The 20,936-nt window shown below is 43.0% G+C and overlaps 1 protein-coding gene across 1 annotated transcript in view; it reads right to left on the bottom strand.

The window, feature by feature from the left end:
* Positions 1-5,815: 5,815 nt before the first annotated feature.
* The window catches only part of ESM1 (endothelial cell specific molecule 1), a 28,049-nt gene continuing 12,928 nt past the window's right edge, over positions 5,816-20,936 (bottom strand). Inside the window, exons 2-3 of the mRNA XM_068249376.1 lie at positions 15,276-15,425; positions 5,816-6,215 (exon numbers count right to left, since the gene is read on the bottom strand). Of these exons, the coding sequence (XP_068105477.1) occupies positions 6,115-6,215; positions 15,276-15,425 (251 nt within the window). The 3' untranslated portion in view covers positions 5,816-6,114. The remainder of the gene's footprint in view (positions 6,216-15,275; positions 15,426-20,936) is intronic.

Raw genomic sequence — 20,936 nt, 5'->3', positions numbered from 1 at the left:
GAGAATTGGCAGAAATCCTTGAAGCAAATTTGGGGAACAGTCAAAAGAAATTTGGGGAGGGCTTTTCAGAACCAGAAAAAACAGGCTGACAAGAGACGTTCCATAGAATGGGTATTCTCTCCAGGAGACTTGGTCTGGGTGTCCACACGACATTTGGCTTTGAAGCAACTGTCACCCAAACTAGGCCCTAGATTTGTGGGCCCTTTTCCAGTAACCAGAAAGATTAATAATGTCACTTATGCCATTGATCTCCCTACCAGCATGCGTGGTGTGAGATCATTCCATGTGTCCTTGCTCAAGCCGGCAGTGCACGTGGTGGATTCCGCTCCCCCCCCTGTGTTGATTGATGACCAACCTGAGTATGAGATTGAAAAGATTCTGAAATCACGGCTTGTGCAGAACTGGTGCACTGGAAGGGATATGGCATAGAGAAGAGAACTTGGGTGCCAGACTGTTGTATGCATGCAGAGGAATTGAAGAGGGAATTCCATGACCTGTACCCTGGAAAGCCTGGTGGAAAGTGTCCGGGGACCGGAGTCCACTCCTCGGGGGGAAAGGGGGGGGTACTGTGAGAAAACGCGGAAAAGCCGCCGCGTGTACTGGCAGCAAGGGGGCTGATTCCGCGTCCAGCGCAGCGGTTTGTCCGCAGCAGCGTGCGTCTGGTGTGGCTGGGTCTGTTAGTTCACATGGATTGAGGAATACGCGCACACGCGCTGAGAGGCAGAACCTTTATGACAAGCAAGAAGGGATCAGCTGACCAGGTCGGTCAGCTGACCTCAAGGCAAGTGGCTATTGGTTGATCGCGGATGGGTGGCGCCGGAGAGCGCTCCTCTATTTATAGTCACTGCTGGCCAGTTTCAGGTTGTCTGCCATTGCGAACACTTACGTGGAAGCACTCAGACCTTAGTCAGATCCCACAGTGTGTTTGAACCAGGAGGACCTGGGAATTCACACTGAGCCAGATTTCTTCTGTTTATCATTGTGTTATTATTCAGACTAGTTCCAGGGTGTTGAGACCACGGACCTCACACCCAAGATTAGGGAACTTGTGTTATCATTGTGTTATTATTCAGACTAGTTCCAGGGTGTCGAGACCACGGACCTCACACCCAAGATTAGGGAACTTGTGTTATCATTGTGTTATTATTCAGACTACTTCTAGGGTGTTGAGACCACGGACCTCACACCCAAGATTAGGGAACTTGTGTTATCATTCTGTTATACTTCAGACTAGTTCCAGGGTGTAGAGACCACGGACCTCACACCCAAGACTAGGCATTGTTGATATCTGTTATGACCTACTGCTTTTCTGACTATCCCCCTGCTTTCTGATTTGGCACCTTCGCATATCTGATTTCCTGTTGCCAACCCTGCCTGCCTTTGGATACCGAATCAGCTTTCTGTCTCTGTACTTTATCTGTCCGTGTGTTGCCGACCTGGCTTGCCCGACCTCAAGAGCTATCTCTCTCCTTAAGAGATAGTCTCCAGACCTGCTAGTGACATCCACCTTCAGGTGTCACACACTCATAGGTTCTTCCTACCTTCAGCCTGGGACTCCACCCCTTTGGAGGTCTCAGACTGCTGGAAGGTTTTTGCTCTTTGCAAAAAGCAGTATTGCCCATACTGTCAAAGACCACTTGCTCCTCGGGTGGTCTTACTCAAAGTCATTACTGTTGCACCAAAACACTCACATTACATAGGTGTCCAGAGGTTAGCTATATCTGTATTATTGGTGATTCTGCAGATCATTAATAATCAGATATATATCTGTATTTTTGGTGATACTGCAGATCACCAATAATCAGATTCTCTCTGTGTGCTGACACCGATCGTTACACCTTCCCTCATTTTTACTACTGTATGACTTCACTTCTCCAGTCCGAGCGTCATCCCAGTGTCTTCACTTTAAGGTAGATTATTCTAATTCTCAGGGACGGATTTCCCATAAGGCACTGTAGGCACGTGCCTACAGGCAACGTAGTTCAGAGAAGCGCCCCCCCCCCCCATCCATGAATGTCCCCCTGGTTACTACTGTCCTCCTTTCCTTCCATGGCAGTGCAGTCCCCTCCAGTAATATCTCACCAGTTACTGGCCGGGATTAGAATTCAGAACATTTTTACGTGGGGGTGGGGCCTGTGTTGAAGGGTGGAGTTAAGGGCACCAGAATGCTGTGTCTACAGGCTCTAAAGTTGTAAATCTGGCCCTGCTCACTCTCAATCACTCTCCAATCTTTATACCCATGTAAGTTAAATTGAAGTGTACATAATGCTGTTTGAGTGTGAATAGGAAGCTGCGGGTTTATGAACTGGTGTAGCAGGTATAGATTTCAACAGGTTTTGGACATGTCTGTCTCTTCATTGATGATTCTCAAGGTTTCCTTGATGCTTTTTATAACCACTTCCTGGCATGGTCTGATATAGCCAACCAGCTTGCACACTTCTCTGAGAGCTGGAGTTTGCCTCTACCATTCAGTGAGTGCTTTTAAAAATAATGGAAACCTTGAGACTTCTCCATGAAAAGATGTATAAACCAAAACCTTGATAAAAGGACCAGAGCTCTCAGATTATAATACCTACTTTAGGTAACAGTTACATCGAAAGTAAGTTACAGTGCATTTACAATTTTACAGCATGTGGATGGTTGACTGTCTTGCCGGCTACCACAGGAGAGGCCGGCGAGGGAGCCAACCAACCACATGAGGCTGGAGGAAGCCACAGGTAAGTATAAACAATGCAGTTTGAACTGTCTCAGGTTCACTACAAAATAAAAAAGTTCTAATAATTGAATATAAAAAGTGTGGGTTTAAGGAATTAGGGGGGTCTTCGTGTTAATGCCACTGAACAAACAGTTACTGGCATTCTGCAGTCATGTGACAAGCGGTATATTGTTACGTTCTTAATGACCCACAATGTTAGTGTAAAGGTGGCTGCACACAATACAATGAAAATATTCAATTTTCAGGCTTTTCAATAAAAAAAATTAGATTCGTTTTTCACAAAGTAGAGTGGTGTATGATAATCTTTTGTTAATGCCTTCATTTATAGAACCTTTTTTCTGAGTTTTCAAATTATTTTTTCATAATTGGGGGAAATATTGAACATGTGTGCGATACATTGGTCAAATGTTTCAAAAGTTACAGTCAATTGGACAAATTAATCGATTGTACCTCTCGTATCATAAAAAAAATAAATTATAAAAAAACGATATGGTGTATGTCCACCTTTGGGGCTGGGGTTAGGCTTAATGAGCTTGATGCATGAACTTGCGGTATTATCGCTGTGCACAGGCACTGCTCAATATTACCCTTACTACCAGCACTGTGTACCGGTATGTTAGGCTATAAGTGCCTACAGCGGTACTCGACTAGTGTGACCATTTGTCAGAATTCTAGCGGTTTTATTTATGCAGGAAATGCTGCCATATGTGTATGTTTTAAGTTTTAATGTTCTATGCAAAATTTCATTGTAAACTGTAAAGTTAGAGTACTTTTTAAAATATTGCTCTGTGACATCTCAACATATTCCAAGCAGTGAAACTCATAATTGTATTATTCTATTTACAAAAAGCCAGAACATTCTTGTTTATGTTAGTACGTGGCCTTGACATTTGAAAGATGCTTCTGTGTAAAGACTGGGAACAAGTTAAACTCACATTACTGCAGTAATTATATATGTGCAATTTCTTAATTATTACACATAGATATTATTAATCTAACTTTACTGAGTTAGCAATCATGAAAAAGGCAAGAACCGCTCAGGTTTTTGACACATTGCTACTAACGGTAACACTCAATATAATGCAGATTACCAGAATAATGGTCGCACGGGTCAAGTACGGCCGGAGGCGCTAATAGCGCAACTTGCGGTAAACAGTGCTGATAGTAAGGGTAATACAGCAAAGTCCCGTTCTCCGGAACTCAGGCAACCAGAAGTCTCAACTAACCGGCATGCCTGAAGAATAACGAGGCTTTGTCTTGGGGGTGTTTGCAGCCTTTTTAAATACTCACTGAGCCTCCAGCCACGTCTTGCAGCCTTCCTCTTGCTCCTAGAGGGCTCCTAGTGGCTTCCGATGTCCGTGCACGGCTCTCGGCATGTGGCTTCCATGCGCGGAGGAAGCTGGAAAGCCACTAGGAACCCAAGTAGGAGAAAGAGGAATCTGCAAGTTGTTGCTTTAGACTCGGTGAGTATACAGGGGAGAGGTTTGTGCTTCTTAGGCCGGTTGCTCAAGCAAGTGCCAAGCACATGTATCCGGCATCAGGAGATCCCCTCTGATCCCGGATACCATGTACTCTGCTCTATTGCCGTGCAATGTCTGTGTGCGGCAATATTACCGCAAACTTGTGCTTCAAGCCCCATGTATGCTTGTTAGCAGCAGGTATGGGATTCAGAGATATTACATTTTAATTGTTGGTATAGTACTGCACCCAGATGTTAGTACCAACCAGCGTAATTCTGACACGTATCAGACCAGTGGCATAGCTAAGGAGCTGTGGGCCCCGATGCAAGTTTAACAATGGGGCCCCCAAGCACTCTATACATAGCCCTTGATACGGCGCACCAAAACCTGCCAATGGCAACTACAGTGTCAGAGGTGCAAGAATGGGATGGGGAACAGTTTGTTAATGATTACCACTATTCAAAGTATCAATAGAAGTGATTATTATGAACACAGGACCAATAGAGAGCTAATACTGTAGTTGAGGGAGGACCTTTTGGAGCCCCTCTGGCCCAAGGACCCTGATGTGGTGGCTACCTCTGCAACCCCTATTGCTACGCCCCTGTGTCAGACCCTCCTTTTCTCCAGTTGAACCCAGCTGAGTAACGATAACATTTAAAGGTGCCCGAGGCGAACTTAAAAACTATTAGATACTTACCTATGAAGAGGGAAGCCTCTGGATCCTACAGAGACTTCCCGTGGCCTCCTGGAGACGCTCATTACCATGCATGAACCCCTGACCATGCCTAACAAACTTGTCAAATATGTTATCATGGCTGTGCTTCTCATCATGGCTGTACTGCACCTTCGCAAGTATTGCCATGCCTGTGCAATAAGCCGGAGCTGCTCGGCTTTGGAGGCGGGGCCATACTCGCTTGGACACAGCACAGCCAGACTCGTGCATGGGGGGAGCAGGGACACGAACTTCAAGAGGGTCCTGGGGCAGTGACAGTGGTCTTGAAAAGGACACGGAAAGCCTCTTGAAGGTCCTGAGACTTCCCTTTTCATAGATAAGTATCTCATTTTTTTCACTATGTTCAACTAACAACATTGATTAACCTCCCTGGCGGTAACCCCGAGTCAGGCTTGGGACAGAAAACCACATCTCAGAGCGGTAACCCCGAGCCTGACTTGTGGTAGCCGCCGGGAGCTCTATGCTCTATACAGAGTGCAGTGCACAGCGGGTATTTCAACTCACCTCCCCTGGGATCCAGATGTCGGTAGCCGTTCCTTCCTGTCCTCGGAGGCTCCTGTCCCTCTGGTGAGATCCTTGTTTGTCACCATGATGACAGACTGCAATCTCACTACAGGGTTACAGTGCCACCCAGAGGATGGAGGGAGAACTGCAGCGCTGGATCTCAGGGGGTGAGTAACTGCTGGGCTGCTGCAGATCTCTGTCCAGTATGATTATATCTTGATTTTAGGGTCGGAAAGCATTTTAAAAAATTGCACCGCTTCTAGACCCCAAATCTGAAAATAATCATACCGCCAGGGAGGTTAGCAACATTGATTAAAAATGTTTGAGCATAGTCTTCGATGATAGCATATGAATTAACTTGAAAGTATGTACAAAGCAGTAAACATTTATTTAAATACACAAGAGAACAATAAGATATATCCAACATTTCAATATCATTTAAAACCCAACCAAAATAAAGTTTCTATAACTACACATTTACAAAAAAGGTTTCGATTGAACAGATATTTTTTGTATCACGGAACAAAGATGACTTGTAACGATCTCCATTGTCTGTAATTATTTCTCCATTATTTTAAGTGAAGTGTCAGCTGACCCCGGCCCGGTAACACATCCAGCCTTTCTGGTGGTAATCCACTGCGTTGTGTTACTCCAACATCAGTTCCACAAATCGTCCTTTACTAGCAAAACATTAATAGCGATCAGCGGGGGTTCAGCCATTTTATTCCAGGTGAACGGGAAGATTTATCCTTAGCAAGTTCCTGCTTGAAACTGTTTCCATCTCCAGAAGCCATCTCAGAATCTACAAGAAAAGAATAAAGAATGAATGAATATAGTAAAAGAATCCTGAACTGAAATGATTATTGTGTGTTTATATACCACTGTCATTTTCCACAGTACTTTACAGAGTATACAGTATATAGTCATATTACTGACTGTCCTTCAGAGGAGCTCACATTCTAATCCAGACCATAGCCATAGTTTTGTGCCCTATTGTAGATTTAAGCCTAATCCAATTTTGAAAGAAACAATTACCATATTTTTCTAAATAAAAGACCCTCCGGACTATGAGACACACCTAGGTTTACAAGGCAAAAAGCAGGGAAGAAATATACTAAACCTGATGCGTCCCTGTCTAGGAGTGTCTTGTAGATGTTCTCCCCCAATTATAGTGTCCCCCTGTGTCTCCTTCTGTCCCCTATGTGTTTCCTTCTGTCCCCTATGTGTTTTCTTCTGTCCCCATGTGTCCCTTTCTGTCCCCCATGTGTCTCCGTCTGTCCCTCATGTGTCCCTTTCTGTCCCCATGTGTCCCCTTCTGTCCTCATGTGTCCCCCCTGTCCCTCATGTGTCCCTTTCTGTCCCCATGTGTCCCCCCTGTCCCTCATGTATCCCTTTCTGTCCCCATGTGTCCCCTTCTGTCCCCATGTGGCCCCATCTGTCCCCATGTGTCCCCCTCGGTCCCTCATGTGTCCCTTTCTGTCCCCATGTGTCTCCTTCTGTCCCCAACGTGTACTCATCTCCCCCCATGTTCTCTGCCGATCCCCCTGAATAAATTAAAGCAGTGGCAACACGGCTCACCTAAACCATTGGAGCCCACGGCGATCAGGGACCTCCCTATCTCTCACTTTTCCCCTAGTGCCGGCTTCTGCTGATTGTGTCATCAGCAGAAGCCAGCACTATGGGAGCAGTGAAGGAGAGGTCTCTGATCGCCGCGGGCCCTGATGGATTAGGTGAGCTGTGTTGCCACTGCTTTAATTTATTCAGGGGGAGTGGAAGAGAACACGGGGAGCAGAGGAGGACACAGGGACAATACAAGGAGTCCCCAACATCGCAACAGGTGGGTGGTTTGTATCGGTGGGCGTTCGTAAGTCGGGGAATCCCTGTATTTGGAATATAAGATGCAGTGACTTTATCTCCCCATTTTGGGGGAGAAAAGGTGCATCTTATATTCTGAAAATATGGTAACCTGCCTGAGGAAACCACAATACTCAGAGGAAACACATGCAAATACTGAGAGAACATGCAAACTCCGTGCAAATAGTGTGCCAGGCCAGCGATGATCCAGGGACACGTTACACACGTTACTTTGATGAGGCGTGTTAACTCTGATAAGGCATGCTATTTGTCTTAGTGAATCAAACCCCTAGTGTGCTGGGGCTGTATTACATTTCCCATACATTTTTTTCTATTGATTTTAGATGAATATAAACAGAACTAGTACTTGCTATTTAATACTTTGCTTAAAGGGTACCAGATTTCTAACAAAAGCTAAAATTTAGTGGGTAGGGGAGTAAGAGCTAATACTTACCGCTCCTTCTGCTCTGCTTAGTCAGCCTCCATTCTCCTGTAATCCTTTCCGGTCTTCTCCGTCCATCACCACAAGTCTGACGACTCTCCTGACTTGACTTCCGGACATTGGCTATCATTCATAAAACTGTTGTCGGTAAATTAAATCTATGCGGGAAAACCCCGCTGGCGGTATTTTAGACTTCTGGGTGGGCATTCATAGAAATTTATCCAGTTGCGATAGCAGCAGTGCGGAGATTCCTCAAACTAGGCAGGCGGTAGGCTTGCAGAAGCACAGGAAGCTGCGGAGTTGATACATTTCTCCGTGCTCCACTCTACTGCAGCTGCCTGGGAGGTCTGTGTGTCTCCATTCACTTACATTGTTATCGCCACATCAGAGGGAGCGGTACTTCCCGACCTCACACCGCTTGTTCACACAGTCCCGCTCACACAGTCCCGCTTCTTCAGGCAAACGATTTTTGGAGGGTGCAAAATCAGGTCATGAACCAGGTAGAGGCGCTCTACCTGGTTCATGACCTGATTTTGCACCCTCCAAAAATCGTTTGCCTGAAGAAGCGGGACTGTTACCCGTGAAACGCGTTGCACTTTTGGAGTTACTAATAAATGTTACTTTAGACTGTAAGTAACCTGTCCATTGTCCGGCCTTTTTTTCAGAAGGGAGGTGAGTCCACCCACTTCCCCCTTTTTCACAATTTTAACTAATTTTATTCTACTTGGCGTCTCTGTTATCGTATTTCAATATTATCTAGTCCACCCTTGGTGGAGGGGTGTATTCCCATTTTCTCCTATCTACAGAGAGCGACTTTTTAAACCTGAGCGGGGTCAGGTTACAATTCTCCCCGCCGGCCTGTCCAGTGGTTGCCTTTGTGGCGACCCAACCTTGTGAGTATAATCATTTCATTTATTCACAACAGATCTCTCTATATTAACATACTGCACAATATTGGGCTCTCGGTTTCTTCCCCTTTGCTCATGATTTGTTCCAATGCAACCTACACACAACCAATTACAGCTTTTGCCTCTGATATTTAACATGAAAAGTAGGAAAATGCTTACACAGCTACTTATTTGTACATTGTCTTTTTAGAACACTTGGTTATTGATAGTGTTCCTTTAAATTTAAAGGAAAAAAAATCATGAATGCAGAAGAAAATCAAAGCACTCTGGTACTGGAAGGATATGAAATGCAACACAAACTGAGTGGAGGCCTAACTACAAGTCAAATTTCAAGCAACCATCCTATATAATAATAGGCAAGTGTCTCTGCGTCCCATGTCCATGTGTGTGCGTGTTTTTCCGTTGTACGCATGTGCAGGAACGCAGAGACATAGCCCTGGGATAATGATGCGTGGCTCTTGAAAGCAGGGAAGGATGGGCCCAGAAGTGGGGCGTGTGCACGCACGGCATCAGGGGGCGTGTGTGCACACGCTAATGAGGTAGTGCGGGGGTCGCGGACACAGGATAGCACTCGTTTTTAAACTGGCCTTAGGCCTAATGTAGATAATCATTCCAATAATTGTATAGCGCTTTTCTCCTGCCAGCCTCAAAGCGTTTGCGAGGCAGTCACTAGAGCGCACTCAGTAGGCAGTATTAGGGGGTCTTGCCCAAGAACTCCCTTCTGTATAGATGCTGGCTTACTGAATAAGAAGAGCCAATATTTGAATACAGGTGTCCTGTGTTGGAGGAAGAGCCCTTAACCAGTACACTATCCTGGCACTAGATCAGTTTCCAATAATCCAATTACAGGATCTTCTCAAAAAATTAGCATATTGTGATAAAGTTCATTATTTACTGTAATGTACTGATAAACATTAGACGTTCATATATTTTAGATTCAAATACACACAACTGAAGTAGTTTAAGCCTTTTATTGTTCTAGTATTGATGATTTTGGCATACAGCTCATGAAAACCCAAAATTCCTATCTCAAAAAATTAGCATATTTCATCCGATCAATAAAAGAAAAGTGTTTTTAAAACAAAAAAAAGTCAACCTTCAAATAATTATGTTCAGTTATGCACTCAATACTTGGTCAGGAATCCTTTTGCAGAAATGACTGCTTCAATGTGGCGTGGCATGGGGCAATCAGCCTTTGGCACTGCTCAGGTGTTATGGAGGCCCAGGATGCTTCGATAGCGGCCTTAAGCTCATCCAGAGTGTTGGGTCTTGCGTCTCTCAACTTTCTCTTCACAATATCCCACAGATTCTCTATGGGGTTCAGGTCAGGAGAGTTGGCAGGCCAATTGAGCACAGTAATACCATGTTCAGTAAACCATTTACCAGTGGTTTTGGCACTGTGAGCAGGTGCCAGGTCGTGCTGAAAAATGAAATCTTCATCTCCATAAAGCTTTTCAGCAGATGGAAGCATGAAGCGCTCCAAAATCTCCTGATAGCTAGCTGCATTGACCCTGCCCTTGATAAAACACAGTGGACCAACACCAGCAGCTGACATGGCACCCCAGACCATCACTGACTGTGGGTACTTGACACTGGACTTCAGGCATTTTGGCATTTCCCTCTCCCCAGTCTTCCTCCAGACTTTGGCACCTTGATTTCCGACGGACATGTAAAAGTTGCTTTCATCCGAAAAAAGTACTTTGAACCACTGAGCAACAGTCCAGTGCTGCTTCTCTGTAGCCCAGGTCAGGCGCTTCTGCCGCTGTTTCTGGTTCAAAAGTGGGTTCATGCTTCCATCTACTGAAAAGCTTTATGGAGATGAAGATTTCATTTTTCAGCACGACCTGGCACCTGCTCACAGTGCCAAAACCACTGGTAAATGGTTTACTGAACATGGTATTACTGTGCTCAATTGGCCTGCCAACTCTCCTGACCTGAACCCCATAGAGAATCTGTGGGATATTGTGAAGAGAAAGTTGAGAGACGCAAGACCCAACACTCTGGATGAGCTTAAGGCCGCTATCGAAGCATCCTGGGCCTCCATAACACCTGAGCAGTGCCACAGGCTGATTGCCTCTATGCCACGCCGCATTGAAGCAGTCATTTCTGCAAAAGGATTCCCGACCAAGTATTGAGTGCATTACTGAACATAATTATTTGAAGGTTGACTTTTTTTTGTTTTAAAAACACTTTTCTTTTATTGATCGGATGAAATATGCTAATTTTTTGAGATAGGAAATTTGGGTTTTCATGAGCTGTATGCCAAAATCATCAATATTAAAACAATAAAAGGCTTGAACTACCTCAGTTGTGTGTATTTGAATCTAAAATATATGAAAGTCTAATGTTTATCAGTACATTACAGAAAATAATTAACTTTATTACAATATGCAAATTTTTTGAGAAGATCCTGTATATTTCCTTTTGAAGCTGAACTTTTAAAATTGAAAAATGAATTGAAGAGTTATACTTGCTTCAGCTGTGAACCAATCAAGGCTTATGACCTTTCCTGCCTGCAGTTTCCTGTTAGCAGGAGTGAAGTCATGTTTACTCTTAACATTTACTCCTTCCACCTTCCACTCCTTCCACCTACTTTAAAGTCCCATCTCCTTAAGCAGACGTGCTGTTTATACCGAAGTGCAGGACTGTTGGGTAGTGTATGCTTGCATCTATTGTGTGTTCCACTTTGTAGGTCATAATGGTCACACCTGATTGACACACCCATTAAAGGACCAATATCGTGCAGAATTGTCACATTTTAAATACATCTAAACATATGCAACTAAGAAGTATGTTTGTGCCAGAGTAAAATGAACCATAAATGACTTTTCTCCTAGGATACTGTCACTTACAGACTTACAGTAGATAGCAGAAATCCGACTGCCAGGCTTTGGACTAGGCCATCTCTTCATGGGGGAGTCCCAGCAAGGCTTTTATCTATATCAATATCTATATCTATATCTATATCTATATCTATATCTATATCTATCTATCTATCTATCTATCTATCTATCTATCTATCTATCTATCTATCTGTCTATCTGTCTGTCTGTCTGTCTGTCTGTCTGTCTGTCTGTCTGTCTGTGTCTGTCTGTGTCTGTCTGTCTGTGTCTGTCTGTCTGTCTGTCTGTCTGTCTGTCTGTCTGTCTGTCTATCTATCTATCTATCTATCTATCTATCTATCTATCTATCTATCTATCTATCTATCTATATATCTATAGATATAGATATAGATATAGATATATATACATTTTTACTACTATCTATATATATAAAATTGGATGTATGTGTGTATATGTGTGTGTATGTGTGTGTGTATGTGCCGCGATCGGTCAGAAACGGCTTGACCGATTTGAACGAAACTTGGTATACAGATCCCTTACTACCTGGGATGATATGTTCTGGGGGTCTCGCGGCCCCCCTGCACACCTGGGCGGAGCTACAAACACCCAATCAGATTTCACCCATTGATGTCAATGGAAAAAATGTAAAAGGTTGCCATTCTCACAGTATTCAAGCCAGAGTCCCCACACTTGGCAGTTGGACACTTGGTGACTGAAGTTACAAATCCAGGAAAATTTGGCGGAGCATAAAACAGCCAATCAAATTTCAGCCATTAATTTAAAATGGGAAAATGTAAACTGCAGCAATTCAGACTGTTAATTGCAGGGTTCTCAAACTTGGCACACTTGGTCACTAGGTGAATGAGATTAAGATTCAGGAAAGTGGGTGGAGCCTACAATAGCCAATTAAAATTCACCTATTGTTTTTTAAGGGGAATATTTAAACTGCTGCCATTCTTACACTGTTAATGGCAGAGGCTTCAAACTTGCTACAGTCGGTCATTGGGTGACTGGGATCCAAATTCACTAAAGGGGCGGGGCCACAAACAGCCAATCAGATTTCCTTGGTGGATAAACTGCTTCCACTTACACATTTTTGATGCCAGGAACCTGAAAGCTCACAAACTTGGTCATTGAGTGACTGTGTGTCAAGGTTTAAAAAAGTGGGTGGAGCCAAAAACAAATTTTAATAGGAAAATATAAACTGCAGGCAATCTTACACTGTTAATGGCAGGGTTGTCAAACTTTGCACAGTTGGTCACTGGGTGACTGGTATTAATATTCAGGAAAATCGGTGGAGCCTACAACAGCCAATCAAAATTCACCTGTTGATTTTCAAGGGGAATATTTAAATTGCTGCCATTCTTACACTGTTGATAGCAGATGCCTCAAACCTAGTACAGTTGGTCACTGGGTAACTAGGGGTTCAAATACAGAAAGGGGCCAGAACCACAAACAGCCAATCCGATTTGTTTAATTTCAACGGGAAAATACAAATTGATACCAAGGGCCCCAAAGCTCATAAACTTGGCAATTGACTGATTGTATGTCAAGGTTAGAAAAGGTGGGCGGTGCCAACAACTACATTTTTTACATGGAACATTATAAACTGCAGCCATTCTTACACTGTTAATGGCAGGGTTCTCAAACTTGACACAGTTGGTCACTGGGTGATTGGGATTGATTGATTTTCAAGGGAAATATTTACATTGCTGCCCTTCATACACTCTTAATGGCAGAGGCCTCAATTCTGGTACAGTCACTGGGAGACTGGGGTTTAAATTGTGAAAAGGGGGTGGGCCACAAACAGCCAATCAGATTTGTTTAATTTCAGTGGGAAATTGCAACTTATTGATGCCAAGGACCCCAGAGCTCATAAACGTGGTCATTGAGTGACTGTATGTCAAGGTTAGAAATAGTGGGCGGAACCAAAAACAACAAACTTTTTACATGGGAAAATATAAACTGCAGCCATTCTTACATTGTTAATGGCAGGGTTCTCATACTTGACACAGTTGGTCACCTGGTGACTCGGATTGATATTCAGAAATGTGGGTGGAGCGTACAACAGCCAATCAAAATTGATCTATTGATTTTCAAGGCGAATATTTACATTGCTACCATTCTTGCACTGTTAATGGCAGAGGCCTCAAACCTAAAACAGTCATTGGGTGACTGGGGTCCAAATTCACTAAAGGGGGTGGAGCCATAAACAGCCAATCAGATCTGTTAGATTGATTTCAGCCATTCTGTTATTGGCAGGGTTCTCAAACTTGACACAGTTGGTCACTGGATAACTGGAATTAATACTCATGAAAGTGGGTGGAGCCTACAAAAGCCAATTAAAATTCACCAATTGATTTTCAAGGGGAATATTGAAACTGCTGCCATTCTTACACTGTTAATGACAGAGGCCTCAAATCAAACTCACTAAAGAGGCGGAGCCACAAACAGCCAATCAGATTTCTTTGCTGGATAAAATGCTTCCATTCACACCATTTTGATGCCAGGAACCCAAAAGCTCAAAACTTGGTCATTGTGTGTCAAGATTACAAAAAGTGGGTGGAGTCAAAAACAAATTTCCCTGGGAAAATTTAAACTGCAGCCTTTCTTCACTGTTAATAGCAGGGTTCTCAAACTTTACACAGTTGGTTACTGGGTGACTGGCATTAATATTCAGAAAAGTGGGTTGAGTCTAAAAAATCTAATCAAAATTGACTTGTTATTTTTCAAGGGGAATATTGAAATTGCTGCCATTCTTGCACTGTTAATGGCACAAGCCTCAAACCTGGTACAGTTGGTCATTGGGTCACTGGGGTTCAAAATCAGATTTGTTTCATTTCACTTTCAAAATACAAATTATTGATGTCAAGGACCCCAAAGCTCACAAAATTGGTAATTGAGTGACTGTGTGTCCAGGTTACAAAAAAGTGGGCGGAGCCAAAAACAAATTTTACTGGGAAAATATAAACTGCAGCCATTTTTACACTGTAAATGACAGGGTTCTCAAACTTTGCCCAGATGATCACTGGGTGACTGATTAATATTCAGGGAAGTGGGTGGAGCCTGTAATAGCCAATCAAAATTCATTTGTTGATTTTTAAGGGGAATATCTGAATTGCTGCCATTTTTACACTTAATAGCAGATGTCTCAAACCTGCTACAGTTGGCCATTGGTTGACTGGGGTTCAAATGCCGGGGAGGGGTGGAGCCACAAACAGCATATCTTATTTGCTTGATTTCTATTTCAATATACAAATTATTGATGCCAAAGACCCCAAAGCTCACAAACTTGGTCATTAAGTGTTTGTGTGTTAGGGTTAGGAAAAGTGGATGGAGTCAACACCAGCCAAATACATACCTGGCAATGCCGGGTCATCAGCTAGTTCTTTATAAAATATTCCCTGAAAAGGAGCTATACAATGATGCCAGCCAGCCTCCTTGCTCACTGCACATTTCTTGGGCAGTTGGACAGAGCAACAGCCATTCACTAAATGCTTTTTTAAAATAAACAAAACCCTGAGCATCCCCCGTGAGGATATGGGCTATTCTAAAACCTGTTGCTTTTGTCAGATTTCTACTACTTACTGTAAGTGACAGCATCATAGGAGAAAAGTTATTTAAGGCTCATTTTACTCTGGAAGAAACATACTTCTTATTTGTATGTGTTTACCTGTATTTTAAATGTTATGATTTTCGCGATAGCGGTCCTTTAACTGAATCCACAGAGAAGAGGCGGCCAGCTGTACTGCAGTTCAGTCCTGATCCAGGTTGTCCATATGTAAGCAGATTATTGTTGCGTAGATGAAACTCACCTGGGTTGAACCGTAGCTTGCTTCCAGACTTGGCTCCTGTGATTTGGTGAAATGGAAACTTCAGGCACTTTCCTGTCACACGGTCACAGATTCCGGACGGACAGCTGCAGATTCCTCTGCATTCCATTCCATAGGTGCCGTATGGACACTCTGCAACACAAGCCAAAGGAGGAGAACCATTATTATTATTATTATTATAAATATATAGTGCCAACATCTTCCATACCACTGAGCATAGTACAAAACAAATATTGGGGAACTTACACAGGGCCGGATTCACCATAAGGCACTGTAGGCACGTGCCTACAGGCGCCTGATGATGGAAAGGCGGCTCATTCCCTTCCCCGAGTGCCTCCCTCCCTGCCTCCCTCTTTCCCTACATAGGGACCTGATGAGAGTATTCCACTGATGAGATCTCCCCCTTCAGTCTGAGGCACCTCTAGCTACTTAATACTGAAGTTCCTCTAGCTACCTAATACTTGGGGGGCACTTTGAGCTACTTAATATTGAGGGTACTTCTGGCTACCTAATACTAAGGGGCACGTGTAGCTGCCTATGATGGGCAAGGGAAATAAGGGAGGAGTGACAGATGGGACAGCCAGCACGCTTGTGGTGCAGTTTGGTGGGGTGTGTAGGTTGATAGAGGGTGAAGTGTAAGGTGCCAGGACATCTGCGCCTACAGGCTTCTGTAAGGTAAATCCGGGCCTGTATGTACATGAGAAGTTCAAGACACTGCACAGTCATTACATCCGGTAATACAAGTACAAATACATACATAGTTAATGTGTAGTTTGAGATATCTCTAAAGTTGGTACATATGCATATGGTAAATTACAGCAGTATGAGAAACACTAGGAGGTGGTCCCTGTCCTTGCGAGCTTACAATCTATTTTTATCTATAATTTAGTGTTTATACAGCGCCAACATCTTCCGATTATCACAGTTTTATTCTTTTTTAATAAAATCATTCTTCTGCTGAATGTAATAATTCCTCTGCTGACAACCTGTCTCCAGATACAGATCTAAGTATATCATCCAATGGTTAGAAATCAGATTTTTTTGGTGTGTGGAAAACAAAGGCTTCTTCCTGCAGGTAATGATTCCATACTTCCATACCTCCCAACCTTTTGAGATGAGAAAGAGGGACACTTAAGCCACGCCTTTGCCACACCTCTAACCAAGCCTCCGGCACACCCCTACTAATCACACATACCATAAAGATTTCATAAGATAAAAAAATATGTCGTTTTATAATTCAAACCACACTGGTTCTTTCTATCATGGTTCGTTTTCCTTTATATTAATATTTGAATATAAGAAATACATCCATTTAAAGGATGGGAATAAAGTTTAGAGTCAATTAAACACATTTTAGGAGAAACATACATATATTTACACATATCTGTACATTAGTCCTGAAAGAGGGACAAATGAGGAAAGAAGAGGGACAGAGAGACTGGGTTCCAAAAAAGGGACTGTCCCTCCCACTTGGGAGCTATGTGATTCCGGTATTACTTGAATCAGAAGACAGCTGAAAGAGTTAACCACTCTGTGACCACCTAACGCAGGATGGCAGCCTCACAGTGGCTTCCTTATTCCTCCTGGATGCACCAGTGCGCCATCTTGCTCATCGTTAGATTAGCAGGGAATGAGCGCTTGCAGGTGGCACACAGGTGGCTGCCGCGATCAGCCTGCCAGCCCGCGATTGAGGCTGAAGGGCTGTCGTTTTTAGATTACGGGGTGGGGGGAGCAATGTAAACAGAGCTGCAATCTCCCGCAGCGCTGTACTAGTGACAGCCTTGTCACTTAACTGTCCCTCGGTTGACCTCACAATCTAATCCCTGCCGTAGTCCTATGCCTTGCAGGCATCCAATTTGTATTGTCTAATGATTGGCCATTTTTACCACTTTCATGTAGTATGAGAGCTTACCTACGCAATCTGTACATAGCAATCAAAATCTGTTGCCCCTCTGGTTGAGGGAGCCTGCTACACACCTTCAATTTTGATTGGCCAATGACTGGCCAATTTCACCAACTCCATGTAACATGAGGGCAAAATATTTTGAATACTATGAAAATATTGTAATTGTACTGATATTCTACTATTCCCGCACCCTGATAGTCGGATATTTGTGATTAAACAAATATTCTACAATGCCTCACTGTAACCTGTGTAACCCACTGTTGCCTAACACTAACCTCCCCCTACCTACTCCTAATACTAACCTCCCTACTATATAGGCATAACACCTACCTTCCCCACCTACTCCTAATACTAACCTCCCCACAATATATGCCTAACACTAACCTCCCTCCACCTATTCCTAATACTAACCTCTATACTATATAGGATAACACCTACCTTCTTCACCTACTCCTAATACTAACCTCCCCACAATATATGCCTAACACTAACCTCCCTCCACCTATTCCTAATACTAACCTTCTTACTATATATGCCTAACACTAATCTCCCCCACCTACTCCTAATACTAACCTCCCCACAATATATGCCTAACACTAACCTCCCTCCACCTATTCCTAATACTAACCTTCTTACTATATATGCCTAACACTAATCTCCCCCACCTACTCCTAATACTAACCTCCCCACAATATATGCCTAACACTAAGCTCCCTCCACCTATTCCTGATACTAAGCTCTTTACTATATATGCCTAACACTAACCTCCCCCACCTACTCCAAATACTAACTTCCCTACTATACATGCCTAACACTAACCTCCCCCACCTACTCCTAATACTAACCTCCCTACTATATATGCCTATATGCCTAACACTAACCTCCACCCACCTACTCCTAATACTAACCTCCCTACCATATTTGCCTAACACTAACCTCCCTCCACCGACTCCTAATACTAACCTCTCTACTATATATGCCTATATGTCTACCACTAACCTTCCCCACCTACTCCTAATACTAACCTTCCTACTCTATTGGCATAATACTTACCTTCCCCACCTACTCCTAATACTAACCTCCCTACTATATAAGCATAACAGTAACCTCCCTTACCTACCCAAATGGCTGTAAAGACGCAATTCACCCAAGTGTCTGTAAAACTGTTAACTACAGTGGCTGCAGCTCGAGCGGCATTGAAGCTGCTAATTCTATCTGCTGTCAAGCCGCTCAAATCAGTTAGCAAGAGTTTGGCTACAGTGGCAACCTTCCATACGCTAGATTACTCACCTTGTGCCACCATAGCAGCTAATTGATTTGCAGGCAATAGCGGCATCCTAATTAACAGACGCAGCATGTGCCCATTTTAACTACTTTGGGTCCGGACGGCTATGCCCCTTTAAGACCAGAGCCTTTACTGCCCTTTTAAGCAATGTGATTGCTCACAGCAATCACGGGTTCAGGAGTCAGTTGACTCCTGCCTGATACACAGAAGCTCTGCTGTCAGCGTGACAGCAACGTCACGGACAGAGGCAGGAACAGTGAGAGCGAGCAGACCGTGTTGCAGCAGTGATTGAAAGCTATGCCCTGGCAGGAACAGAATGAAAAGAGGGCATAGATTTCAGTCACTAGGCCAGTCTAGGCCAGTCTCGGGGGTTCCCACCTAGGGCAAAGTGCTTTGTGAGTATATCCAGAAATGGATTATGATAAAACGGGGCCCTAGGCAAAATGGCAGTTTTTGCCCACCACTGATGGCTTCCTGGATTTTTTAGTAAGATTTAGTAAGGGCTAACATTTTCCAGGCCCCTAGGCTCTCGCCAGGCCCTAGGCAAATGCCTAGAATTGCCTTGTGAATGATCCGACTCTGAGTATATTTTGCGATTACTAGATTATATCCCACAAGGACAATTTTATATCACCATTTTTCTGGATAACAATAACTAGCAAAGGATTTAACCTTTGGATTATTCAATATGATTTAGCATCTGTTAAAGAGCAAAACGAATGCCTTATGGAAAGCTAAATAAAAGCAGTTATATGGCTGTCAGGGGACCCGATGTTTAACCCAGGAATGATTTATGTGGAATATGAATATAAATTATCAGTGTGATACATGAAAATCCGTATTTTTCAGAATGAGTGGGACGGACGGGAATATGGAAATAATTACACAGCTACATATTTTGGAAGTGATTTTAAGGTTAAGCAACAGACGGCATCCGTCGTCACCCACAGGATGTCCTCAGAGACGGCTTTTCTGATTGGCTCAGCTCAGCCAGTGCAGCTTGAGGTGCATGGATGCTGAATGGTGGAAAATCCCTCTAGTAATCATTTATCTTTTTTTTAAGGTATATGTATCATTAAAGCAGGATGGCAAGTAGTATGAATAAAAGTATTTATTTGTAGACAGCAGTGAGGTGCTGAACTTAAAGCAGCACAGATAGCCATACTATTCTATACATAAGAAGATAAATACTTGTTCTACTTATGTAACATATGTATTGAGCTGTCCACGTTTTGATTTCAGTGAATTTTATATAGTAAATAAAGAGAAAACTGTTCCAGGAATTTTCCATCTTTACTACTTCTGACTGAAGCCAATATTAATGTCATTTCCTCCCTTTTTGTTATCCTTCCTGAAATGATGTATGCATTGCAAGAGCTCCTCCCCACTTAGCTCTGTACTAAAATTGCACTGTTATATCTGGCTTGCTTTGTGAACACAAGGAGTTTTGAATCAGGATGATACCATTTATTGGCTAACTTAGAGATGAATGAACAGCGAGGTTTCGGCTTATAAAAAGCCTTTGTCGGACTTTGTTCCTGACAAAAACTGAAAAACACAACTTATATACACTGACATACAGAGGAGAAACATTCTTTAGCAAACATAAATGTATGTAATTAGATGCCTTAAAGAGACACTGAAGCGGAAAAAAAATGATGATATTATGATTTGTATGTGTAGTACAGCTAAAAAACATTAAGATCAGATACATCAGTCTAATTGTTTCCAGTACAGGAAGAGTTAAGAAACTCCAGTTGTTATCTCTATGCAAACAAGCCATTAAGCTCTCCGACTAAGTTAGTCGTAGAGAGGGCTGTTATCTGACTTTTATTATCTCAACTGTTCCTGGACTATTTACTTTTCCTCTGCTAGAGGAGAGGTCATTACTTCACAGACTGCTCTGAAAGAATCATTTTGAATGCTGAGTGTTGTGTAATCTGCACATAATATAGAATGATGCAATGTTAGAAAAAACACTATATACCTGAAAATAAAAGTATGAGAATATTTTCTTTGCTGCTAATCTTCTAGAAATTATTCATAGTACACAACCAATTCATTATATCATATATTTTTTTCCGCTTCAGTGTCTCTTTAACTGTTATTCAAGAGCCTTTCCCAGGCATCCTGTGGGCACAGCACAGATCGTATTTCAGCAGCTTCTACAGAAGGGTGAGGTGTCTTTCCCGTCTCAGCCTCCTGTCCTGTCACACTGAACTGCCTTCAGCCAATTAGTGAGGAGGAGGAGGAATGTGAGAGGGGAGATATCAAGCTTCCCTGTCCCCGGCAATATACCAGAATAGAGCCAGTCTGACTGAGATAACATTTCTGATTATATTGGAATGCTTGCAATGCAGACTGCATGTAGACTACATAATAAACACAGAGCAGTGGGTAAATGGAATTTGATTTTATGGCTGACAATCCCACTTTAAACAACAACAACAAC

Source organism: Hyperolius riggenbachi, chromosome 1, assembly GCF_040937935.1.
Source record: "Hyperolius riggenbachi isolate aHypRig1 chromosome 1, aHypRig1.pri, whole genome shotgun sequence".
NCBI classification, from domain to species: Eukaryota; Metazoa; Chordata; class Amphibia; order Anura; family Hyperoliidae; genus Hyperolius; species Hyperolius riggenbachi.
Note: the sequence above shows the minus strand (reverse complement) of the source record. Positions and strands in the feature narration are given on the sequence as shown.